General features: G+C 42.1%; 1 protein-coding gene across 1 annotated transcript in view; it reads left to right on the top strand.

Moving 5' to 3' along the window:
- LOC120860803 (catenin alpha-2-like) overlaps window positions 1-27563 on the top strand; it is a 1410064-nt gene that overhangs the window by 442653 nt on the left and 939848 nt on the right. The window contains exons 4-5 of the mRNA XM_040236521.1: window positions 8645-8811; window positions 25968-26087. Coding sequence (XP_040092455.1) covers window positions 8645-8811; window positions 25968-26087 — 287 coding nt within the window. The remainder of the gene's footprint in view (window positions 1-8644; window positions 8812-25967; window positions 26088-27563) is intronic.

Genomic DNA, 27563 nt, shown 5'->3' with positions numbered 1-27563 from the left:
TGCCAAAGAATGTTCAAACTGCCACACAGTTGTGCTAACTTTACATGCTAACAAGGTCATACTCAAAAACCCTTCAAGCCAGCTTCAACAGTACATATACTGAGAACTCCCAGACCTCAAGTTGGATATAGAAAAGGCAGAGGAACCAGAGATCAAATTGTCAACATCTGCTGGATCATAGAAAAAGCAAGGCAATTGCAGAAAAAGATCTGCTTTGTTGACTTCACTAAAGCCTTTGACTGCGTGGATCACAGCAAACTGTGGAAAATTCTTAAAGAGATGGGAATACCAGACCACCTTACCTGTGTCCTGAGAAACCTGTTTGAAGGTCAAGAAACAACAATTAGAACCAGATGTGGAACAATGGAGTGGCTCCAAATTAGGAAAGGAGTACGTCAAATTAGGAAAGGAGTATTGTCACCCTGCTTATTTAAATTCTGTGCAGAGTACATCATGCATATGCCAGGCTGGATGAAGCACAAGCTGGAATCAAGTTTGCTAGGAGAAATATCAACAACCTCAAATATATAGATAATTCCCCTCTAATGGCAGAAAGAGAGGAGGTACTAAAGAGCCTCTTGAGGGTGAAAGAGGAGAGTGAAAAGGCTGGCTTAAAACTCAACATTCAAGAAAACTAAGATCATGTATCCAGTACCATCATTTCATGGCAAATAAATGGGGAGAAAGTGAAAACAGTGACAGATTTTTTATTTTCTTGGGCTCCAAAATCACTGCAGATGGTGATTGCAGCCACGAAATTAAAAGACACTTGCTCTTTGGAAGAAAAGCTGTGACAAACCTAGACAGTGTATTTAAAAGCTGAGACATCACTTTGCCAACAAAGGTCATATACTCAAAGCTATCGTTTTTCCAGTATCATGTATGGATGTGAGAGTTATAACAATGAAGGCCAAGCACCAAAAACTGATATTGTTCAACTGTGGTGCTGGTGAAGACTCTTTTGAGAGTCCCTTGGACAGGAAGTCAAACCAGTCAATCCTAAAGGAAACCAACTCTGAATATTCATTGGAAGGACTGATGCTGAAGCTGAGGCTCCAATACTTTGACTACGCGATGCAAAGAGCCAAATTATTGGAAAAAACCCTGATGCTGGGAAAGAATGAGGGCAGGAAGAGAAGTGAGTAATGGAGGATGAGATGGTTGGATGGTGTCACTGACTCAATGGATATGAGTTTGAGCAAACTCTGGGAGATGGTGAAGGACAAGGAATCTTGATGTGCTGCATTCCATGGGGTTTCAAAGAGTTGGACATTACTTAGTGATTGAACAACAGTAATCTTCTTTAGCAAGAATAGACCTGTGTCCTGTATATTTTCATGTTGGAATGGTGAGCCTACCGTTTTCATTCAGGGTTAGATGGTAGCATTTTTTATAATAATATCATTTCTACTCTTCAGTCATAATGCACGTTGTGGTATTGTTTTTGCTTCCTCATCACATTAAAAGATGTTTTTGAACTTACGTTTCAACTAACAAGTGCTATGTATCAGTCTACTGACATCTCAGTGGGTTTTGATTTGTAATCATGGTTGTAGGACAATAAAGACACTGATCAATGGAAACATTGATTGACAATATAAAGAAGTCATCAGTATTCTACTTATAGAGAAATTTGCCTTATATATAGAGGGTTATTGAAATTTGGGATTTATAAAAAATTTATTGCATGCTTATTTGCTTTACTTATATTAGTTTTGTTTGCTTACAATAGGTTTTGTTTACTTACAACAGCTTTAGTTTAATTATACATTTTAATAGTGCAGTTATTTCAAAACACTTTCACTGCACAATGACATTTAAATTGACCATGTTTATCAATTTCCTTTCTCTGTACTTTATAAAAAAATTAAATGATACTGAATTCAGTGCTGATTCTCTGAACTCCATTTTTCTTTTAAGCTTAGCACATCACAGTTTACTGTTTTCAAGAGTACAGTCTTCTACTGCATTTGGACAAAAGAGTAATAACCATTTTTTGGATTGTGACTCTTGCTTTACAGGAGCCTTGCAACATTCCCATTTCCTCCAGTTGGGTAGCATAAGAAGCAAAATAAGCACCAATTTGAAAACTGAGCACCAATACCGTCTTTGAGAGTGGGCAGGAGGGTGTATAGTATGCCTCAATGTAATATAATTTTATCAGGCAGATGTTTTCTTGCTTGTATATTACTGTGTGCACAAGCAGTGAAATCAGCCACAAAAGGCACTTCCAAATCTTTAACCAGGAGTTTACCAACTATTCTTGTTTCATTGGAGAGGATCACAGTGAGAGTAGTAGCTATGGTATTAATGAGTTATTGCAGTGGTTGTTCAGTCACTAAGTTGTGTCCCACTCTTTGAAACCCCAAGAACTGCAGCACACCAGGTTTCCCTGTCCTTCAGTATCTCTGGAATTTGCTCAAACTCATGTCCATTGAGTTGGTGATGCCATCCATCCAACCATCTCATCCTCCGTTGCCCCTTCTCCTCTTGGCCTCAATCTTTCCCAGCATCAGGGTCTTTTCCAATAAGTAGGCTCTTTGCATCAGGTGGTCAAAGTACTGGAGCTTCAGCTTCAGCATCAGTCTTTCCAGTGAATATTCAGGGTTGATTTCCTTTAGGATTGATGGTTTGATCTCCTTGCTATTCAATAATGAGTTAGTGCCCATTACTGGTAAGGTCTTATGCTGGGTGCTTTGAATGGATTATCTTTAATGAAAATCTTACAAGGTAGCTATTATTATTTTCACCCCTGTTTTACAACTGAGGGGATTAAAACACAGAAGTTGAATAATTGCTGATCTTACAAACTTTGGAATGGTTGGAGAGATGTCCGAATGTGACCTTAGTCTTTGTTACTTTAAAGACCCAGATGGTGCTAGTGGTAAAGAATCTGCCTGCAAGCATGTGAAGGGAGAAAGAGAGAAAGAGAGAAAGATTCTCTTTTAATTCATGACTTAATATGTATAAAGCTTTTAGAATAATGCTTACAAAATAGCCCTTTATATAGAAGCACTGTATTTATATTAATTACTATTTCCTCTAAGTCGCTTATTTGAAGATGTTATTTTTTTCTTCTTTACAGCAGGTAGTAGTGGCTTTAGAGGATCAGAAGCTTGATCATAGAAGCCCTGCTCTGACCTTTGGTCTGTAATCAAGTTAATGAACTTGAATACAAGAGTGTATATAAAAGAAACAGGCAGCTCTGGTGCCCTCCCCTAATTGTCCCCTTCCTGCTCCTACACACACATGCTATTTTTCAGGTAAATATTTTAGTTGTATAGAAAAAGCAGTTCCCGAGTGAATAGCTGATTTTATTCTGATAAACTCTCTTATCATTTTGTAATATAGATTTCCGTTTTCTTTTAGTAATCCTAAAACTACAGGGATGTAAAATGAATTAAATTTATAGCTGACTTCAGTTTGCCTATCCTTTGAAACCTTTAAAAACATGAAGTCATTTGTATCTGCTTCAACTGTGTTTTTAGTTTTAATTTATATTGGATTAAATGGTCTATTATTTATTTGAGGATAATCTCAGAATTTAGCATGGCATTTCCATTTGCAGAGTCACATTTACGAATGTGGATCTCTTCCTGTCTCTTGTCTCTGGGTCTCATTTTTTCTCTCATGGACATCTCCCTAGCTCCTCCCAGGAGGACCTGCTGTGGCCCCCACACTGATTAGCTCTGCCCGAAAGCTCCATACTGCTGAGTGCTATCCCCTGGGCTTTGAGACAGTATTTCTGGCCAGTCAGTATCTGGATGAAGTGAGCTGTTGTAGAAAAGAGAGTGAGGAGCTAAAGGATGGTCACATCCTAGGTCACATCTGAGTCCTTGGGACAGCCTCCATGTGTGGGTTCTTGACTTTATACAGGAAAGAATTCAAGAGTAAGCCACAGTAAAGAGAAAGAAGGTCTGCTCAGGGAGGAAACATACTCTATAGATAGAAGGTGGGCTATCTCAGATTGAAAAAGAGGAATGAGAGGCCCCAGGATATGGGATTGTCAGTTTTTATAAGGGTGGATAATTTCACAGACTAAGTGGGCTTCCCAGGTGGAGCTTGTGCCTCCACTGGTGAAGAATCTGCCTTCAGTGAAGGAGACCTGGGTTCAATCCCTGGGTTGGGAAGATCCCCTGGAGGAGGGAAAGGCCACCCACTCCTGTATTCTGGCCTGGAGAATTCCATGGACTGTATAGTCCATGGAGTTGCAAACAGTCAGACATGACTGAGCTAGCATGCAATGCAATTTCATAGGCTAATGAGTAGGAAGAGAATTCCACTGTTTTGGTAAAGAGTGGGACTTTCCAGAAATTGGGCCACCACCCACTTTTGATGTTTTCTGGTCATCCTTGGAATCTTTAGGATTCCCAGGTGGCTCAGTGGGTAAAGAACCTGCCTGCCAATGCAGGAGACATAATGAGATGAGGGTTCAATCCCTGTGTTGGGAACATCCCTTGGAGGAGAGCATGGCAATCACTCCAGTATTCTTGCATGAAGAATCCCATGGACGGAGGAGCCTGGCAAGCTGTGGTCCATAGGGTCGGAAAGAGTCAGACAGGACTGACGCGACTGAGCATGCACGTTAGAACCATCGGGGGCCTGGAGTGTGTTACGGTGAGCTTATACTGAGGCTCAAGGTCAAGTAGAAGTTGAATCGGCCATTGGACCTAATTGGTTCTAATCAGTTTATGCTGTGTCCCCTGGCTATGTTATCCTTTTAAATGTTGTACTCTGTCCCCTTCCTGTTTCATGGTTACTCTCTGTATGAAAATTAGTTTAATTAGGCATGTTTACTCCATAAGCTGGAATGAGGTGTGACTCTCTTATTAGGACTCTTTCTTTTTTCCTGAGAAGACCCCTGCCTGAATAGTCCACTCTTACCCAAGCGATGGCTCGTAGCAATTTAACCTGAAAATTTTGATATCAACAGTGTAGCTCCCTAGGGGTCACCTGCAGAAAAAAATTTCTCCCTTCCTTGAATAAGTGGATCCCTTCCAGCAGCAATTGATTTATCCATTAACAGTACCATTTGCACTTATGTCTAGTTTTTAGGGTGACCCTCTCAACATTTCAGTAGATTCACCTTGGTATATAATTTTTTTTTTTCTGGCTGCACTCTACAGAGTGAGAATGAAGTAGCTTTCTCTTCACCACACAGATACCTGCTTAGTCTTTTTTTAGGGAAAGGAATAGGCCTAGAGGATATTTGTGTAAGCCTGTGGACTATTGGATTGAATATGTATCTCTTCAGTTGATCTTAGCCAAAAGGCAGAACAGCAATGAATATGCATCTCTTAATTGCCAACCTCTACCTTAAAGTTTATTTAGGCCTCTAGAGCCATCAGTTCAGTTCAGTTCAGTCGCTCAGTCATGCCCGACTCTTTGCAACCCCATGAATTGCAGAACACCAGGCCTCCCTGTCCGTCACCAACTCCCAGAGTTTACTCAAACTCATGTCCGTCTAGTCGGCGATGCCATCCAGCCATCTCTTCCTCTGTCGTCCCCTTCTCCTTCTGCCCCCAATCCCTCCCAACATCAGGGTCTTTTCCAATGAGTCAACTCTTCGCACGGAGAAGGCAGTGGCATCCCACTCCAGTACCCTTGCCTGGAAAATCCCATGGACGGAGGAGCCTGGTAGGCTACAGTCCATGGGGTCGCTAAAGAGTCAGACACGACTGAGTGACTTCACTTTCACTTCTCACTTTCATGTACTGGAGAAGGAAATGGCAACCCACTCCAGTGTTCTTGCCTGGAGAACCCCAGGGACCAGGGAGCCTAGTGGGCTGCCGTCTATGGGGTCGCACAGAGTCGGACATGACTGAAGCAACTTAGCAGCAGCAGCAGCAGCAGCAGCAGCTCTTCGCATGAGGTGGCCAAAGTATTGGAGCTTCAGCTTTAGCGTCAGTCCTTCCAATGAACACCCAGGACTAATTTCCTTTAGAATGGACTGGTTGGATTTCCTTGCAGTTCAAGGGTCTCTTAAGAGTCTTCTCCAACACCACAGGTCAAAAGCATCAATTCTTCGGCGCCATACATCTTGACAATTCACCAGTATCCTAATAAAAAATTTTTAATCTTCTCCCATGCTGTCGTTGTATTTCAAGCTATTTGTGCCTAGGCATAAAGACTAAGCTGTGCAACTGTGTCATATACATATCATAGATGGTAGCCTCTTTAAAAGATCCAGCCATACAGTATATTTCCTTACACACCCACATTTCCTAAGTACAAAAAGGAGGGTTTAAATAACTACAACACGAGGGAATTGTATTATCTTTTGATCTGCCTGTAAAATGATGAGAGGGAGTGAAATGAAAGTCACTCAGTCGTGTCTGACTCTTTGTGACCCCATGGGCTATACAGTCCATGGAATTCTCTAGGCCATAATACTGGAGTGGGTAGCAGTTCCCTTCACCAGGGGATCTTCCCAACCCAGGGATTGAACCCAGGTCTCCTGCATTGCAGGCGGATTCTTTACCAGCTGAGTCACAAGGGAAGCCCAAGAATACTGGTGTTGGTAGCTGTTTCCTTCTCCAGGGGATCTTCCTGACCCAAGAATCCATCCAGGGTCTCCTGCATTGCAGGCGATTATTTACTGACTGAGCTGTCAGGGAAGCTCTAAAATTATGAGAAGTGTACCTTATTTTTCCTCATATCTTGGGAAAAAATTCTAGGAGGCACAGACTTTCATTGAAATAATTGACTATTTAAATGAGCTTAGTTTTGATGAACAGATGATAATCATTTTGTAAATAAAATATTGACTGAATTGTGTCATCTTAAGTTGAATCATTGGTCATATGAACTCTTCTGGCTTATCAAAACCTTGGTACCCCTGTATATGCTCTGCTGTGCAAAGCTCCATTATGGTTTTTCCTAGTTCTCTGTACCATGGGTAGCTATCCACCCCAGGAACATGGGCCCGTCTCATGTAGTTAATGACCTCCCTTTGTTTCCCGCTCCGGGAGTCCCTTTGTGCAAATATGTACCAGCCCATCGTGGTGGGTCTGTATCCACCACTACCTGCAACTCCTCAATGTTTCCGTCCATGTCGCATGTGTGTGCTCAGTTGTGTCCTTCTCCTTGGGACCCTAGACTGTATACTGTCAGGCTCCCCTGACCGTGGAATTTTCCAGGCAAGAAAACTGGAGTGGGTTGCCGTTTCCTCCTCCAGGGAATCTTCCCGATCCAGGGATCAAACTTTCATCTCCTGTATATCCTGCATTGCAGGTAAATACCTTACTTTTGAGCCATCAGGGAAACCCTCCCATACGTAATTAATCCCCAAATCCGTTGATTCTCTCCATTGTCTCTTCATGTTTCCCTTCATCATCTCATTGATACAGATCTTATCTCTGGATCTCATTCCTATTTTTCTGGTCTCTGTCCTCATCTGCTCTCTCAGATTTGCCTGTTTTCTCTGCACAAGTCTTGACCCCTCCAGCTTATTTTACATAATGTGGCCAAAATAAAAATCCGTGAAGTCATCTCCTCCTGAGGCCACAGTCCAAATCTCTTGCCCAGTGTCCCAGGCCCTGACGCCTCTCTTGCCTACAGCCCCCACTCACTGTGACCTTCAGGCGATTGCATTTCCCTGGGCTCAGCGCCCTCCTCCAAATTCTGGAGCCTCCTGGTGTTCCTGCTGCCGTAGGCGCCCTGCCCACCTTCATCTTCCAGGTGAACACATCTTGGCTTTTCAAAGGGCATCAGTATTGACAGTTTTTCCCCCAGCCTCACACTAAATGAGTTAATCACTTCCTCCTCCGTTTTTGCCTTCATTCTTAGTCATATGTCTGTGATGGCATGTAATCTCCGTATTTTAAGTATGTATTTACAATGTGTGTCCTGGTTGACTGTGAACTCCCTGGGGCCAGGGTGTTCTTAGTCACCTTTGCATTTCCAGACTCTGGTAGAGAATTTTTACCAGTATGTGCCTAATAAGTATTTGCTGAATTGGTTCAATTGTCTCATAAATGTTCTCTGTATCACAGAATGACATCCACCTGCCAATGCAGGAGACTTGGGTTAGATCCCTGGGGTCAGGAAGATCCCCTGGAGGTGGGCATGGCAACCTACTCCAGTATTCTTGCCTGGAGCGTCCCATGGACAGAGGAGCCTGACGGGCTTGTATCCCTGGGGTCACAAAGAGTCAGACACAACTGAGTGACTGAGCATGCATGCACAGACTATCTCTGTAGTCTGTTATTGTCTATTTAACTCAATTAAGAGAACAGAGTTCATTAGGTCAAAGTCTTTAGTTTCATTCCCCTCTGGAGCTGTTAGCTTTATTCTTCAGCTGTCAGAAACCAACTAGCCTAGTAAATACCACTGGTTTCAAGGGACTTGGAGAGTGAGAATGATTCAAGTCGGGCAAATTCATCTCAACTCTTAGACAAACTGAATCAAACATATTCCTTATTGATTCTAGAAACATAATTTCACACTGGGGCCTTGTTCACAGCACCTGTCTGGGGCCACTGAGGGGTCTGACTTGAAAATCTCAACTTCACTGAGGGAACTGGTACCACCTGGCCAGGGTGGTTTTGCAGTGAGAGCTCTGATTACCCCTCCACAGATCTTTGTGACTGCCGGCCTCTGAGCTTCCTGTCTACCCACGTGTGTCTCCATGTCTGTCTTCCAGGTGAGACCATGCGCATCGCTTCTTCGGAGTTTGCGGATGACCCCTGCTCGTCGGTGAAGCGCGGCACCATGGTGCGGGCGGCACGGGCTCTGTTATCTGCTGTGACCCGCTTGCTCATCCTGGCAGACATGGCGGACGTCATGAGGCTTTTGTCTCATCTGAAAATTGTACGTATGTAGAACTTATCAAAATATGCTTTATGTGGGTGGTGGTGTTGACCATGGGTAGTACCGTGCTGACCTGGACTGACAATGTGTCACCGTATACAGGGTTACTTGGTTACTCACCCGAGTGGTATGCCCTTTATTTTTCTAATACTCAGTTTATACTCAATAATATATTTTTCAAAGATACAGATTATTCACTTGAATTGTCTTCTCTCAAAACATGGAGTTTAAATCTCCCCTTATTTCCTGGAGTACAAAACTGTGCATCTTTCAGGCTGCAGAGGCCTCGTGTGGGGTGCCCACCTTGGTCTTGTCTTGAGATTCAGAGCAGTGCTGAAGTAATTCCCTGTAGTAATTCAGGCCAGGCCAGCCCTTCTAGGGGTTCCCTGGTGGCACAGTGGTAAAGAACCTGCCTGCCAGTGCGGAAGACACAGGAGACTGGTGTTCGATCCCTGGGTCAGGAAGTTCCCCTGGGGAAGGAAAAGGCAATCCACTCCAGTATCCTTGCCTGGACAATTCCATGGGCAGAGGAGCCTGGCGGGCTGCAGAGTCGGACATGACTGAGTGATGGGACACACACTCAGCTTTTCTAGGCAGCTGGCCACTTGACCACCTCTGCCCACCTTAATATAGATCCTGCTACATTCTATTTTGTTAACTGCTCTATCGTTGCCCTTTTATAGAATTATGCACTTTGAACCTCCCTTAGTCTGGCAGTAAAAAGAAGTCACTGTTTACTAAAGTCAATCCTGCGGCATCAGTTTTCATCTCACACACCTGGACTGGGTCTCTGGGTGCACGTGTGCCCCACCAACCCCATCATATGTCCCTTGCTTGTCAGGAGCCCTTGGTTCCAGTTAAGCCTTCTGTTTCTTAATGGAAGTGGACACATGCCCTGGTCACAAATTTTTCGGGGTCATGTACAGCGTTCGCAGCCCATGACTTCTAGACTTTGCTCTCTTTCCTAGTTGCTGACTGGTGTCTGGTCCCTCCTGGATGATTCTACTCTTTGATGACGGAACAGTTACTTAGGAACATGGCTTCTGCCTAAAGGATCTCTATCCCATGCCTGCTGTGGCTTTCATTCTGGACTATTGGCAACAACCCTGCACTAATCTCGGGGTCCTTACATGATGGGGTGTGAACCATGGACTTTTGTTTTTGGGGAACCAACCTATCGTTGGCTTAGTTCCCCCAGGTCTTACCATTCTTGCCTTATCACTTTCCCTCAATGTCTTATATTCTTTTCCCATTAAAATGAACAATGAGGGGCAGGTGAGATAGGAAGTGAAGAATGTCCACCTGCTCTTACCTCACTTTCCATCTCAGATTCGTCCAGTAGGGGAGTTCCCTGAGAAACTTCCAAAAGCACAAATGTTCTGTGTCAACAATTCTTAGGCAGAGCCTTACTTGGGCTGGCCGCAAGAAAGGAGCCAAGATTTCCAATTTTTTAAATAAATTCTGCAATATCATGAAAGGCCTCCAATTCCAGCATCCCCAACATGGGCCACGTGGTCACGAAGCAGGTATCACTCGCTCTCCATGGTTCCTGTGCAGGCGCCTGAGGAACCAAGGGACACAGAGCAGAACCTGCTTGGGAATTTTCTCCCACAGAGTGTGTGCCTGCTAAGTCGCTTCAAGAGTATCCAACTATAGACCCTATAGACCATCGTAGCCCATCAGGCTCCTCTGTCCATGGGATTCTCCAGGCAAGAATACTGGAGTGGGTTGCCGTGCCCTCCTCCAGGGGATCTTCCTGACCCAGGAATCGCACCCCCCTCTCTTGTGTCTGCCTCACTGGTCGGTGGGTTCTTTTCTGCTAGTACCACCTGGGAAGCCCCCAGAGAGTAGGCCTCAGAAACCAGGGAAGCCTCTTGCAAGTTGGATAAGGTGAGCAATATGCAGAGAGACTACCTGTTTCAGAGGATATTGAGGGGCAGTGTAACATTATGCTCAACCTTTTGGCTGCTGGAGTCAGACAGCCTAGGTGTAATCGTGTTTGGTGTCCACTTGCCAGCCTGTCATAACTCACCACGTAAAAACTTCATAAGCATAGAAAACAGATTGGTGGGTGCCAAGGCAGGGGGTACTTAGAGGAGGGACCGAGTGGAGGCTGGGGTTAGCAGATGTAAGCTTTTATATAGAGAATGAATAAACAAGGTCCTACTAGATGGCACAGGGAACTATATTCAATGTCATATGATAAACTATAATGGAAAAGAATATAAAGAAAGATGTACAACTGAATCCCTTTGCTGTACAGCACTAACAACATTATAAATCAACTGTATTTCAATAAATATGTGTATAAAGTGGAAGTGAAAGTCGCTCAGTCATGTCCAACTCTTTGCAACCCCATGAACTATACAGCATAGTCCATGGAATTCTCCAGGCCAGAATATTGGAATGGATAGCCTTTCCCTTCTCCAGGGGATCTTCCCAATGCAGGGACTGAACCCAGGATGAACTCATTGCAGGCAGATTCTTTATCAGCTGAGCCACCAGGGAAGCCCAAGAATAGTGGAGTGGGTAACCTATCCCTTCTCCAGGAGATCTTCCCGGCCCAGGAATTGAACCAGGGTCTCCTGCATTGCAGGCGGATTCTTTACCAACTGAGCTATTTAGGAAGCCCATGTGTATATATAATGTAAAAACTAAAATAATATATAATGTAAAACTAATGTAAAAACTCGGGTTTCAGACACCTCATCTGTTGATATGAGGGCTAATGACAGTGCAGCCCTCAGAGCCGTGGGGAGCTCTCAACAGGGAAATTCCCATGATGCATTTATCACAGAGTCTTGTGCAAAGTAAGTGTCTGGTCAGTGGCACCTGTCTCCATTGTCAGATTCCGCAACCACTCTCAGGCCACAGTACTGGCTGTTATTCCTGCAGCCCCACCTGAGTTATGTGCACCTTTTAGGCTATAGATGACTTTGTTCTCAAGCGTGTTGAAGAAAAAGTTTTCTTTCCTTACTCTTACAACCTGCCTAGTCTTCAAAAGCCACATTGTAAGAAAAATCTTTCCCCAGAGGGACCATCTTCTTTTACAAGAAGAACAGGATTGGACCTAAGGAAATTAACTTTACATCTTATATGTTAGCATTCTCTGTGCTGGAATTCCCAGGTGGTTCAGTGGTTAAAAAAAAAACAAAAAAAAAAACCTGCCTGCCAGTGCTGGAGATGCAGGAGACATGAGTTTGATTCCTGGCTTGGGAGGATCCCCTGGAGGAGGGTCCACTCCAATATTTCCTGGAGAATCTCATGGACAGAGGAGCCTGGAAGGCTACAGTCTGTGGAGTCGCAAAGAGTTGAACAAGACTGAATACGCATGCATGCACATTCTGTGGAAAGCCATTTCTGCCCCTTCTGGGGAGTGATGAAAGCTAAAAAAATACTTTCAATGAACGGCCCACACGTGGCTGGTGCTCATGAAGCCTGGGTCTGTAGAGTGCTGCATGGCACCAGTTGATGCCTGGAACACTGCCTTTTATCCGTCTGTTTTGACCAGTGCTGTCGCTGGTAGTATCACACTGCAGCCTGTCCTAATGTAGAGTCAATTATATCCTCTTCCCGACACAGCAGATTAAGAGAAGTTAAAAAAAAAAAAAAAAAGATTTAGCACAAAATATGGAAAGGTCAACCCAGCAATATTAAGTAGTCCTGTCAGACTGTCAGCAATAAAATTAAAAATGATTGTAAGACTAAATAACACATTTGTTGTACTCAGAGTATAACCTCTGCAGGGGACAGTAGTGGTGGAATGGTGCCCTCTTGTGGCATCCATGGGGAACTGCAGATTCTGGTGTTCTCACTGAGTCAATCAGGTTGTCAAATGATGGGACTAGTGCTCCAACCAGGTAAAAAAAGACAATGTGTCAACAATTAATTGCAAATAGACATAGTATACAATTCTACTTAGCATTTTTGTTTTTTCCATAGCAGCACATCCTCTCATAAACAGATTTGTCTGCTAGCATCTATTTATTTGTTTTTAACTTAAGATGAGGGTTTTCCCAGGTGTCTAAGTGGTAAAGAGGTGAGGTGAGGTGAAGTTGCTCAGTCGTGTCTGACTCTTTGCGACGAACACACCTGCAAATGCAGGAGACACAGAAGATTGGGTTTGATCCCTGGGTTGAGAAGATCTCCTAGAGAAGGAAAAGGCAACCCATTCCAGTATTCTTGTCTGGGAAATCCTCATGGACAGAGGAGCCTGGTGGGCTGCAGTCCATGGAGTCGCAGAGAGTCGGACACGACTGAGCAACTGACACACATGTGAGGTGAAGGAGATATCATTACCTATTTTGATGGAGCAGGTTAGAAATGGTCATTTACACTGTTATCAAGGTTTCTTCCCAATAAAGGTGAATTTCTTTACCAATGGATGATAGAACATAGATGGGCAACAGAATATCAGATGATTCCTAATGATAATAAAGTAGTAAGCTGATTTTCTGTTGGATCTGAAGATTAATTAATACACTATAGGGAGTCCTGTAGCTTCCTGCCATGTTAACTACCGCATAGCTATTTTACCTTTGAGCATTACAGATAATATTTTACTTTTTATCTTTTAGGCCATGTGCCAAAACTTTATTGCTGTTCTTTCCAGATATTGATTTATTTTCTTGTTTCTGAGTAACTTACAGGAACATGGACAGAATTGCTTTCTTATCAGAAACATATTTCCATGTTTTTGCATCAATAATTCACTGAGTAGATGAAGAAGAGTCCATTTATTCTCCTAAAATGCCTGCCTTCATTTTGTGTCCCTCACCCTGTAGGTAATTGTTGGCAAATTGAGTAATCCTGAGTAAATCGTTCAAATCAAGTAAAGAATTGGCAATTCTACAGAGACTGTGTGATTTGGCAGAGTATAGGTTTTTGCATTCTGCTACCTTAAAATTACATTTGTAAACTTAAGTTTTTATGTTGGTATAGTTCATCTTTTCGTATAACCAGGCCTCCCTGGTGGCACTAATGATAAAGAACCTGCCTGCCAATGAAGGAGACATCAGAAACACGGGTTCGATCCCTGGGTCAGAAAGATCCCCTGGAGGAGGGCCTGGCAACCCTCTCCAGTATTCTTGCCTGGAGAGTCCCATGGACAGAGGAGCCTGGCGGGCTACAGTCCATGGGGTTGTGAAGAGTCAGACATGACTGTGAAGCAGCTTAGCCCACACACATAGATATTCTAACTGCTCATATGAAGCTAGTTGCTTTATTTTGTAAGTATTCATGTGTACTTTAATGTTGAGCTCTCTTGAATATATTTTATTAAAGATTCGATAGGGCTGTCAAAGGTTTTTGCTACTGTAGTTATTTTAAATTCAAGAAGTTACTGATGAAATAGTGAGTGACATATAGTTCAAAGCTGAGTTATCGCCAAAGTGGGAATTTGATGTTCCTGAGTGAAGCTAAAAGAATCATTTGCACATCAGACATCATTAAAAACTACTGAATTATAATCACTTGTATTGTTGAAGTTGCTGGTGAGTGATTCCCTGCAGACACCTGGTGTATCCTGTAATCAGTTGACATTGTCAGTGTGTTAGGCTGAGACGTGACACTTCACACTTTGAAAGGAGTTTCGCATTTCAATCAGTGATCGAGAAGAGCGATATTTATTTTCCCTAGTCTCGGAATGAATGTAATCAGATTCTATTGTTCGGTTCTTGGCATTGGTGATGAAATTACACACAGACTCACCTAGACATGAGTATGTTAGAGGAAACAATCACTTTTTTCTGTACTCAAGCTGACTCCTGGAATAATGATGTTCTCAGTTGTCTCAGAACTTCTCCCTGGAAAGCCAACAGCAACATAGACTACACAACCCTTTAGTCAACTTCTCAGAAAATTCAGGTTATCTTTGAGACTACCAGGGGCCAAATATAATGCTGCTGCCCAGTTGTTTTGGGGGTAGGTTTAACATTACCTATACTTTTTGTAACATTAGCATCAAATGGACTAGAGAATCCCCAGTAACATTATTTCTCAATAGTCTTATGTTTCCCTCTGCAGTTCTCATATGGTTTAAAATTTTTTTGATGATAGTATGGTTGATTTACAATGTTGCATTAATTTATGCTGCACATAATATGACTCTCATGTTTGAATAACAGCAAGCAATTAGTATAAAATATCCTGTCTCTAATTATAAATGTAAAAATTACTGCCCATATTCTTAGCATACCTTTTTCATCAGAGCCGTCATAGCATTAACTTCATATAGCTGGGTTGTTTAGAATTTGTCTATTTATTCAGTTATCCTTTCAAGATACTTATTGGATGCCTACTGTGTGCAGAACATTGTTCCACAATACATAACTTCCAAGGTAAATAAGACTCAGCTCCTGCCTTAAAAACTTTATAGGCTGGTAATGGGGGAGACATTAAGAAAGAGTACAGTGCATGTTGGGAAAATTGTGCATATTGCTATGGTCTCATCTGGAAGGAAAATACAGTAATTAGGAAGTTTTCCATTTTTAAATAACATAAACCCAACCCAACTTAGTCTTTCAAAAAGGAAATATATTGACTCACCAAACTGAAACTCCAAAGGGAGTTGGCTTCAGGCAGAGCTTGATCAAGGTACAAACAAGGACCAGTGACAAGGACCAGTTTCTATGTTTTCTCAGGAAGAACACTCTTCTCTGTAGGCCCTTTTCTCATGATCTCAAGGTAACTCTAAAACATTCTCACGATTACATGCTTCTAGACTAGAGATAGCGAAAAAGAAGAAATTCTCTTCCTAGAAGCTCAAATAAAGGTTCCACAAGCTTGTTGGTTCTGTCCGCCTCTAAATCAGATACATATCTCTGAGTAAATTATTTACAGGGGAAATGGGATGTGCTGATTTCTGAGTTTGGTCAACACTGTTCCTCTCCCTCACCACACCCGCAAGGCAAGGAAGAGATCAGTTCAACCAATGTATTGTTGGGGAATTCAGGATAATATGAAGAAGGGCAATGTGGTCGGGAAAGACAGGACTTAGGAATGGGCCGCAGTGAACAGAATGAGATTTGTGCTTTCCTGAGTCAAATGCTTGAACCAGATTGAACAGGCTGGGGTCACAAGCCCAAGCTTGAAGCTGAGAGCTAGGAGTTGAGGGTGTGGAAAGAGCCTGTGAAGAGTGAAAAAGTGTCAGTCGCTCAGTCATGTCTGACTGTTTGTGAACCCATGGACTGTAGCCCATCAGGCTCCTCTGTCCATGAAATTCTCCAGGCAAGAATACCGGAGTGCATTGCCATTTCCTTCTCCAGGGGATCTTCCTAACCCAGGCATCAAACCAGGGTCTCCTGCATTGCAGGCAGATTCTTTACCATCTGGACCACCAGGGAACCCCCTGGAAAGAGGTGGGCCCACATCAAAGAGTAGAGGAGGCATCATTCTGTCCAGTAGTGAGAGTGAAGCTACACAGTAATTTGAGCATGGAAAGTTTAACGTGAAGAGTTATTACCTCTGATAAGAGTAACAGGGGATTCACTAGGAAGAGTGGAGTATAGGAATGGCAGATGGAAAGAGCCCTTGAGAGAGAGCCCACCCACATCAGGGCCAGGATCCAGATGTTCCTGGATCACTGGATTATAGAAGGGATACTGAGGTGCCACACAAGCCAATGGAACTTGCTAGAAATCTGCCCTTTAGGGAGTCAAGAAAAAAACTGCTCATGAAGAGATGTCTTTCTGGAGACACTCCACTACAGAATCACCCCCAGGGGCACCTGGTGTTGGAGGAGCTGCCTCTGCTGCTGCCTCTGTCCAGGGAGCCCTCCAGGACCAGCAAACAAAACCCCTTCCTCCTCTGTCACCTGTCTGGCACACTCTCCCTACAAAACTTAACAAAGGAACAATTATTAAAGGGCTCAGCCATGTGTTCACAGAGTAGGCAGAAAGCATGAACTGGGATTTGATAACCAGCCCAAGAAGAGAGTGGTTTACTGCTCACAGCTGGGGTGTTCTTGCATAAGAGGGAAGATGGATTCAGGTGGGGCAAAAAGTTTTACCTACACAGAGCTTCACAAACCGAGGACAGAACAAAGGCACGAGAGTGAGGCAAAATTTTGGAGTATTCACAAGAATAGGGTTGATTCATAGTTGAAGCAGAGAGGGTTAGGTGGGAGGGGCAGTTAGAGAGAGATGTAGGGTGGGGAGCCTCTTGATTATCATAATTAGTTTGGAATCTACCAAAATTGAAGGCAAGAGGAGAAGGGGGTGGCAGAAGATGAGATGGTTGGATGGCATCACCGACTCAGTGGACGTGAGTTTGAGAAAGCTCTGGGAGATGGTGATGGACAGGGAAGCTTGGCATGCTGCAGTCCATGGAGTCACAAGGAGTTGGATATGGCTTAGCGACTGAACAACAAATTTATTTAGGTTCTGTTTATAGATTATGGAGAGCAACTGAGTAGTCCTATACAATAAAATCAAATTCCTTTAGACAAATACTTTCGGTAGCAGTATGGAGAAGGAATCAGAAGGGTGAGCCCAATCAAGGAGACAGATTGAGAGATATTTTACATGACCCAGGCCAGTGAATGAAAGGAAAGCTGAGTGCAGACAGTGGCTATGTGAACTGTAAGGGGGTAGATTTTATAGAAACTAAAGAGGTAGAAGCATTAGAACCTGGAGACTGATCAGATGGGGAAGGACCCTTAAAGAATCTTCATTAGCAAATGATCAGAACAATCCAGACCCAGACTCCAGCAGCTTTATGAACCCATCCTTTCTGGGAAATTGAGGTGGCCCAGCTCAGGAGTTCAAACTGCGTGTTCTGGAGCAAAGTACCTGGGTTCAAACCCAGATTACCTCAGGTTTGCTATGATATCTCTCAGGCTGGCTGCATTACCCCTCTGGCCACAGTTCTCCTTTGTAAAGCAGAAACAAGAGAAATATTAACTTCAAAGACCTATTTGGGGGGACAAAATTAGATACATGTAAACAATTTGGAACATTGTCTGGTGCATCAATAAGTAATCAGTGAAACTTGCTATTGTCATTTTTCTTGCACAAGCTGAAAGTAACTTTGGAAATGTATCAAGCTGTATTATTGTGTTTTGTAAACCATGGCACATTATGAATCAGTGACACTAGCAGTTAATCATTCTTGCTTTCTGATGAAATCATTTTCTTCACTTGCTCACAAGGAAACAGAAAATTTAATCAAGAAGGCAGCTTATCTTTAGAAGGCAGAGAGATAAAGTATGATGATGCTGAGATATCAATGTCAAACCAGATTATATGATTTAACAAGTAGTTATATATAGAATTCTATATTTGTTTATTCATTGACTTGGCCAACTCCCATTTCCAAGCTATTTAGGTTGGTGCAAAAGTCATTGCAGTTTTGCGTTGTTGAACTTTGCCATTTGATATTGAAATATATTCTTAAATAAATATGGTTATGTTGAAATGGAGCAGAAGGCTGTGTTCCTTACCAGTGCACCATGTTGTCTGCATGCCTTCTGCCTGTGGAAACTTAGTCAAAGAATAAGTTTAATTAGAGAAATGAGAAATGTTGAAAGGACGTCAAAAGAGACTAAATAATAATTTAGTCATTATGCATAGTCAAGGACCTTCTCAAGGTTCTTTCTCAAGGGCTATAGATAATATTCTGAGCCATATCCTGTGAGCTGTCTAATAGATACCAACCCCCAGTGGAGAAGTTAACTACAGACAGACTGTACCCAGGACTTCAGTTCAGTTAAGTTGCTCAGTCGTGTCTGACTCTTTGCAGCCCCATGGACCACAGCACGCCAGGCCTCCCTATCCATCACCAGCTCCCAGAGTTTATCCAAACTCATGTCCATTGAGTCGGTGATGCCATCCAACCATCTCATCCTCTGTCATCCTTCTCCTCCTGTCCTCAGTCTTTCCCAGCATCAGGGTCTTTTCAGATGATTGGCTCTTCTTATATCAGATGGCCAAAGTATTGGAGTTTCAACTTTAGCATCAGTCCTTCCAATGAACACTCAGTACGGATCTCCTTTAGGATGGGCTGGTTGGATCTCCTTGCAGTCCAAGGGACTCTCAAGAGTCTTCTCCAACACCACAGTTCAAAAGCATCAATTTTTTGAGGTTCAGCTTTCTTTAGAGTCCAACTCTCATATCCATACATGACTACTGGAAAAACCATAGCCTTGACTAGATGGACCTTTGTTGGCAAAGTAATATCTCTGCTTTTTAATATGCTGTCTAGGTTGGTCATAATGTTCCTTCCAAGGAGTAAGCGTCTTTTAATTTCATGGCTGCAGTCATCATCTGCAGTGATTTTGGAGCCCAAAAAATTAAAGTCAGCCACTGTTTCCCCATCTATTTGCCGAGAAGTGATGCGACCGGATGCCATGAACTTAGTTTTCTGATTGTTGAACTTTAAGCCAACTTTTTCACTCTCTTGTTTTACTTTCTATCAAGAGACTCTTTAGTTCTTCTTCACTTTCTGCCATAAGGGTGTGTCATCTGCATATCTGAGGTTATTGATGTTTCTCCTGGCAGTCTTGATTCCAGCTTGTGCTTCATCCAGCCCAGTGTTTCTCATGATGTACTCTGCTTATAAGTTGGCTTGGGCTGCCACAATTCTGAGAATTGACTGTAAAGAAATGGGAACAAGTGCACCCTGGAACTGAAGATGAACTGTAGCTAAAACAACCAAGATGATGCTAGTCAGACCACTGATGACCAATTTGAATATGACTGTTAGAGATGACTGTGCTGTTTCTGCATGTAACCCCTCCCCTGACTGTCTATAAAAAGCTCTTACCCCCTGTTTTGGACAGATGACAGCCTTTGGACTGATGTCTGCCACCCTCCTCCGACCCCACAGTTGCTGGCATCTGAAATAAAGCAAACTTTCCTTTCTACCAACCTGGCCTTTTTATTGACTTTTGAGCTGAAGCCAGACTCCACACACATACTCTTTCGGTAACAATGTTACACATCATTTTAATACACATTTCTTGCTTTGCATTTTTTGTTAATGAATTATTGCTTGCTGCTTATTTTATGTATATTTTAGACTGTGGAAATTATGTTAGACAGGAAGCAAATTCTAGCAATTTTCTTGTTCAAGTTCAAAATGGATCATAAAGCAGTGGAGACAGCTTGCAACATCAACTACTCTTTGGCCCCAAAACTGCTAATGAACATACAGTGCACTGGTGGTTCAAGAAATTTTACAAAGGAGATGGGAGCCTTGAAGATGAAGAGGATAATGACCAGCCATTGAAAGTTGATGACAACCAATTAAGAGCCATCACTGAAGCTCTTACAGCTACACTAGAAGTTGCCCAAGAACTGTGTTGACCATTTTATGATCATTTGGCATTTGAAGCAAATTGGAAAGATGAAAAAGCTTGATAAGTGGGTGCCTCATGAACTGACTAAAAATTTTAAAAAAATGTCATTTTGAAGTACCATCTTCTCATTCTAGGAAAGAACAATGAACCATTTCTTTATTGGATTGTGATACATGACAAAAAATGGATTTTCTAAAACCAGTGACAACCTGCTCAGTGGTTGGATGAAGAAACAGCTCAAAAGCACTTCCCAAAGTCAAACTTGCACCAAAAAAAGGGTCATGGTCAATGTTTGGTGGTCTGCTGCCCCTCTGATCCAGTACAGATTTCCAAATCCCAGAGAAACCATTACATCTGAGAAGTATGCCCAGCAAATCGATGAGATGCTCTGAAAACTGTGATGCCTACAGCCAGCATTGGTCAACAGGAAAGGCCCAGTTCTCCAAGACAACTCCAGACTGCCTGTCACACAACGGATGCTTCAAAGGTTGAATGAACTGGGCTACAAAGTTTTGCCTCATCTGCTATATTCACCTGACGTCTTGCCAGCCAACTACCACTTTTTCAAGAATCTCAACAACTTTTGCAGCGAAAATGCTTCCACAACTAGCAGGACTCAGAAAATGCTTTCCAAGAGTCTGTCAAATCATGAAGTATGGAATTTTATGCTACAGGAATAAACAAGCTTTTTTTTTCATTGACAAAATAGTGTTGATTGTAATGGTTCCTATTTTGATTAATAAAGATGTACTTGAACATAGTTATAATGATTTAAAATTCAGAGTCCAAAACGGCAGTTATTTTTCCTCCAACCTAAGAGTTTAAAATATTTTTGCCAGATCCTAACAAGAGAACTTCATATGACATACCAGAGTCTGCTACATACACACGAGTTCAGTTCTAAGAGTGTGTTCGTAAGTCCAGTTTGTTTGAGTCCAACAAAATTAGCATAGGTAGCCAACTAACATGGTCAGCTCTATAGTACTGTACTGTAATAGGTTTATAATACTTTTCACACAAATAATACATATAAAACAATTAAACAGAAAAATAAAACACTTTCATCTTACAATACAGTGCCTTGAAAAGTACACTAGGCCAGTACGACAGCTGGCGTACAGGGGCTGGCATTGAGTGAACAGACAAGAAGAGCTACTGACTGGGGGAGGAAGGGGAAGTGGGAGATGCTGGAGCTGAAGGGTCATCAGCAACAGGAGATGGAGGGCAAGCTGCAGTTTCACTCAGTTTAGGGAATGCACGTTGGCATCTTTGAAGGTTCACAACTTGAAAGTTTGGACATAGGGGCCTTATTGTTTTAAATCGTTGCGTCGGGTGTCACTTAAAATCCAATCAACTGAGTATCAAGATTAGGACCCTGGAATGTCCAAACAGAGATGTTGCTCCTAACAACATGGACAGTGACTGTATCACACAGTCCAGGAGGAGGGTCAGGCTCCTGAGTCCAGTGCTGGGCCCATCCCTGTATGCCGGCCTAACCCCTAGAAGGTGCTTAAAAACTTTTGAGTTAGTTTAAGAGTTCTCAGTCTACTTTTATGATGTCAAAGTAAATGAGTAAAATTTCAATCAGGAAAGTTGGAGACTAGATTTAAAGAGTCTGTCTCAAACAAATTGCCACAATTGTGGAGTAAATAGTGGCAAGTAGGTTTGCTCTGGAAATGGGGGTAAGGGCTATATTGAGCAGACTCTGTGAGAAGATCAAAGATTTCAAGAGTTGTGAGAGACAAGCTTGAAAATAATATCTAAATCCAGTAAAGATAGAGGATGCTGTAATATCCTGTCTGGAATTTTCACTTTTCTCAGCTGTTCCCATGCACAGGCTCCAGTATTAAGGACAGGCAGACCTGCGGAGCTGAGGGTTCTTGCACTGATGTTCTTCAGCCCAGATTGGCTTTTGTGAGAACAGCTGTCAGTAGTGCCCAAGGGCAGGAGGGTATTCATTACAAGGAAGGATGTGGCAACTGCTCTGAGGGCCCTCTTTATCAGCTTGCTGGAAGTGATTTCCCAATCCAGCTTGGCACACAGAGCCCTGGCAAGCTCCCCTTATAACAGTTCCCCCATGAGACCACGATGTCCTTCCACTATTTCTAGATTCGTGTCACCTGCGGATAGTCCACGAGCAAGATGTCGTCTTTCCTTTTTACAATCATTCAGAAACAATGTTTACCCTTAGGTGGATTATATAGCAAGTCAGTATCTGTGTGTTTATGTGTGTGTGTGCACGTGCACGCTCAGTCACTTCAGTCCTGTTTGGCTCTTTGTGACCCCATGAACTATATGGCCTGTCAGGCTTCACTAGCCATTGGATTATCCAGGTAAGAATACTGGAGTGGGTTGCCATGCCCTCCTCCAGGGGATCTTCCCTACCCAGGCATTGAACCTGCATCTCTTGCACTGCAAGCGATTCTTTACCCACTGAGCTACTTGGGAAGCCTGTGTCTGTGAAAGGAGCTCCTAATTCTTGACAGGCATTCTGCTATGTTTTTGCTATTTTACATTTCATTTTTTACCCACCTAATGTGCCTGGTTTGTTTGGGAAAAGAGTAGAAAAGTCACCTTTGGCTGCCATGTTCATTTCTATAACATTCTTTGGTCTATTCGAGTTCTGTTACTTCTTTTTAAAATCAATATTGGCATTTTACCTATTTATCAATTTCAAGTAGGTTTTTAAATTCATTAGTGTAGAAGGTTTCCTTTTTTAATTTTCAGCATTTTATATCATTTTATTCAAATTGTCTCTTATAGATGACATATTGCAGGATCTTTTTAAAAGCCCCATCTGAGAATTTTTGTTTTCTAATGAAAACGTTTAGCCCATTTACATTTATTTTATATTAGGACTTAGTTGGCCACCTTATTTTAAGTTTTCCATTTTTATTTCTTCTTTTTTACATTTTATATCCAATATTATTCTTAGAACAACCTTTTGTAGTATCTAGACTCTATTGCCTTTGTATTATTAATGAAGACATTGGAGTTGGAATTTAGAAAGGTTAAGTGACTTGCCCTGGATCACAGAGCTAACAAATGACAGAGCTGGGGCTCAAACACAGGCCAGTATGACTCCATAGCCCTCCCTACACGTGCTGACCTATATGTGTCATTGTGGGGCAGGTAGGTGGACAAAGTGTCTTGGATTCCTTTTCTACATAAGGATTACCTTTTAAGATGTTTGCTTCACTTTTGTGTGTGTATGCTCAGTTGCTCAGTTGTGACCAACTCTTTGCAAGTCCATGGACTATAGCCCACCAGGCTCCTCTGTCCATGGAATTTTCCCAGCAAGAATACTGGAGTAGGTTGCCATTCCTCACTCCAGGGTATCTTCCCAGTCCAGGGATTGAATCCAAGTCTCTGATGTCTCCTGCATTGGCAGGAGGATCCATTGCTTGGCATGTAGGAGTCAACTTCCTTTCTCCAGACACCTGAAAATGACAAAAGAACATTGGCTCTGTTCAAAAGCAAAAACTTGATTTTCATATTGATTTTGACTTTTCAGAAGTGCCTGGACGCTGCCCATCTCTCCCCCCACCCTGTTTTTTTTTTTTTCTTCTTCTTCCTCATCTGTGACCCTTCCACTTTGTGTTTATTCTCTCTCTTTCTCTCTCCCGCTCTCTGTATCATTCATCTCTTTAATAGCAGCGTACTGGGCCAGTGATAGTATCCTAAATCCTAGATGTTAATTCCATTCTTTCCATTTCTGTGGGGTGTTGGATAGGTTCAGAAGTGTGTTTCTGACTAGATACCTGTCACTCTAACTCTGCTGAATATGACGAAGTCTACCTTTTCACAGACAGACACTATCACTGGTGTTGCTCTTCCAAGGAACTTCATTGAATTAGAAGCATAAATTCAGACCAGCATCTGGATTCTTCAGAGAAAAACAATAAGAAAATAAGTGATGTGTAACAAAGCAAAATAAATACTCCAAATTGGCCTGATTAAAAACCAACAAGAAGCCTGTTTTATATAAGTATATATATATATATATATAATAAGACAAATTCAAGAATTAGTTCCTTCTGAGATAATTATTTTGTTCTTCCCTGGGGCCAGATTTCATGTCCTAAGAAAAGATTTACAACTCAAATAAGTAGCAGGAACAAATTAACTGCCAAGAGCTTCCTCTCAGTGATGCTGTTGATAGCCATGCTATAAATCTATTAGAAAGGGAGACATCATTGATGTGTTGTTTTAAAGGTTTGAGATATGAGATTCTCATTAATCCATGAAAATGTTTAAATGAGCCATTTCCTACTATAAAATGCCCTTTGACTCGAGTGCCTAAAAGACATCCTAACACACAACAGTTCTGTTTTCAACTATGCTTCTCTTTTCCTTGAGTGTAATTAAAGCCTGCATAGGAGTTGGAAAAGACTAAAATTGACGAATTAAATAATTTTGTATTTTTACAAATAGAAAAAAAAAAGATGAAGAATCTCCATAGATGATGAGAATGGAAATCATTTTATCTGGAGTCTAGATTGAGCTCCTTTCACCATCTTTACAAATAACCTCCATTCTGGCTGCAACTCTTTCCTTAATGAAATGGCAGTCTATTGGGTAAACTGAATGGTATTATAATATCTACGGAGGAAAGAATGTGATGGTATCCATTATCACTTGTTTATATACACCATTTTCTTCCTCCACCCAGTGAAACTTGGTGAGGAAGTTGGATTAGCAACCTTTATGATTGTGTCAAGTCTAAACAAATTGTGTATCTCTATCACTTGGTACTGTGTTAATCTATGACTTTTTCTAGCCACTTGCCCGTCTGCCACAACTACTGAGCCCACATTTTAGAGCCCAAAAGCTGCAACTAGGCCCTGCTCACCACAACAAGAGAAATCCTGCCAGCAGCATTGACGAGCCCGCATGCCACAACCAAGACTCAGCATAGCCATAAGTAAAGAAATAAATGAAATAAAAATAAAATTGCAATCCTTTTTCTGTAGATTTTGAGGTGATGCCAAGATGCAGATTTAAGCTATCTCAAGCTTTTTGCAGCCCAGGAGTTCGTCCAGTTTTTGTTTACAAAACATTTCCTCCTGTGAAGGTTGCTGGTGTTTATTTTTACATCCATACATCTTCTTAAGTTTTTCTTTATCTTTCTACTTGAAAGTAAAAGTCCATATTCCTTATGGAAATCGCAGCTCAAAATACAAACAATGTAGTGTTTTATATGATTTAGAAGTTTAGCAGTTATTATCTTTTATGTAACAATTCCCAGGTGGTGCTAGTGGTAAAGAACCCTCCTGTCAATGCAGGAGACATAAGACACGCAGGTTCCATTCCAGGGTCAGAAGATGCCCTGGAGAAGGACACGGTGACCCACTCCAGTATTGTTTAGAGATTCCCATGGACAGAGGAGCCTGCCTCTCTACAGTCCATAGGGTTGCAAAGAACAGGACATGACTGAAGTGACAGCATGCATGCATCTTTTGTATAAAATATAGTATATAATTTGCTGATTATAAATGCTTGTTGGGGTACTTTTTTCCTGTTATTTTATTTAAATATTAATGCATTTTTTTAAACAACTAGTGTTTCTAACATGTTTAGCAATGTTGAAATTTGTTGATGTTTATTTACTAAGTCATGTCCGAATCTTTTGCAACCCTTGGTCTGTAGCCCACCAGGCTCCTCTCTCCATGGGATTTCCCAGGCAAGAATACTGGAGTGGGTTGCTATTTCCTTCTCTAGAGGGATCTTCCCCACCCAGGAATCAAACCATCATCTTCTGTGTTATAGGCAGATTCTTTATCACTAAGCCACCAGTGAAGTCCAATATTGAAATACTATCCAGTTATAAATATATTGGAATTTTGTTTGTTTGTTTCAGGTGGAGGAGGCCTTGGAAGCTGTCAAAAATGCTACAAATGAGCAAGACCTTGCAAATCGCTTTAAAGAATTTGGAAAAGAGATGGTGAAACTTAACTACGTAGCTGCGAGAAGACAACAGGTAGGAAAAATTTTGGAAATCTAGGGGAGAAAAGACCCTGATGCTGAGAAAGACTGAGAGCAGGAGAAGAAGGGGGCGACAGAAGATGAGATGGGTGGATGGCATCACCGACTCAGTGGACATGGGTTTGCGCAAACTCCCAGAGATGGTGAAGGATGGGGATGCCTGGCGTGCTGCAGTTCATGGGGCTGCAAAAAGTTGGGCACAACTGAGTGACTGAACAACAACAACAAGGGGAGAAAGCGAGTGAGTTTACATAACCTTGCAGTTTTGTAGACCTGGACAATGCATCATCAAGTGCATCGACCACTTGTCAGATCATCAAATACCCTAGGACCTATGATCACAAAGGCAGTTTCCTACTTGGGTCACTTCTGGTCCCACTGTACACTGCTGGTACTCCCAGTCCCCCTGGGTACTTACAGTTGATCACAGGCCACCTGCTTTACTGGTGGGGACCACCCTGCCAACCTCACCAGACTCTAACCTTTCTCTTTTTTGTTGACCTTTATTCATTTATTTTTTAATGTAAGAAATTACATTAAAAACTGTAATTTGACACTCGCCCATCTTTACAACATATCTAGAATAATATGTTGTGTGAAGTTTCGCTGTACAGCAAAGTTATTGAGTTATACATATAGATATGGTTTTTAAAAATATTCTTTTCCATTATGTTTTAACTCTGGATATTGAACATAATTCCCAGTGCTAAACAGCAGAACCCTATTGTTTATCCATTCGGCATGTAAGAGTTTGCATCTGCTGAGCCCAAACTCCCAATCCATCCCTCCCTATACCTCTCCCCCTTCATACCACAGGTCTGTTCTCGATGTCTGACCTGGTTGAAATAAAAAAAATAAAAAATGTCAGACTGGTGTGGCACTGTGGCTACTCCCTGGGCACTGTCCTTGGCCTTCAGTTTTTACCTCCCCACCCTGTGGACAGCACCATATATATATAACACCTCTCTCCATTTGGCCAGCTCTGTTTGTTCTGTAGGGACCATTAGAATTGTGTGTTCCAAAGAGTGTATCTTTTTATTTCTTCTTAGCAAATAGCATCTTTAAATATGTGGAGATTTGTTAAAATCCTCTTCACCTGCCCTCTTGACTGCTCCCAGGATTTCTGGCAACTTCCAGTGACTTTTTCTAATGTTCTCTATGTTCAGCAGGAAAGTTCTAGCCAACATTTTGAGTGTTCATCTGTACCAAACAGAAGTAATAGCTGGGTAACAAATCTGACCAAGATCTAGTCCCTTTCCCTAAAGAGCTTCTAGTGCTTTGTGATGGCCACACAGGCATGATTTTGTTGTTCAGTTGCTCAGTTGTGTCTGACTCTTTGTGACCCCATAGACTACAACACGCCAGGCTTCCCTGTCTTTCACTATTTCCCACAGTTTGTATGATTTTAGTTCATGTGATTACTTTCAGGTATTTTGTTATCAACAGAATCCTTTCTTCAGGTGGAGTCTTG

Source organism: Oryx dammah, unplaced genomic scaffold, assembly GCF_014754425.2.
Source record: "Oryx dammah isolate SB20612 unplaced genomic scaffold, SCBI_Odam_1.1 HiC_scaffold_11203, whole genome shotgun sequence".
Classification (NCBI taxonomy): domain Eukaryota; kingdom Metazoa; phylum Chordata; class Mammalia; order Artiodactyla; family Bovidae; genus Oryx; species Oryx dammah.
The sequence above is the reverse complement of the archived record's forward strand: the minus strand, read 5'-3'. Positions and strand labels throughout refer to the sequence as shown.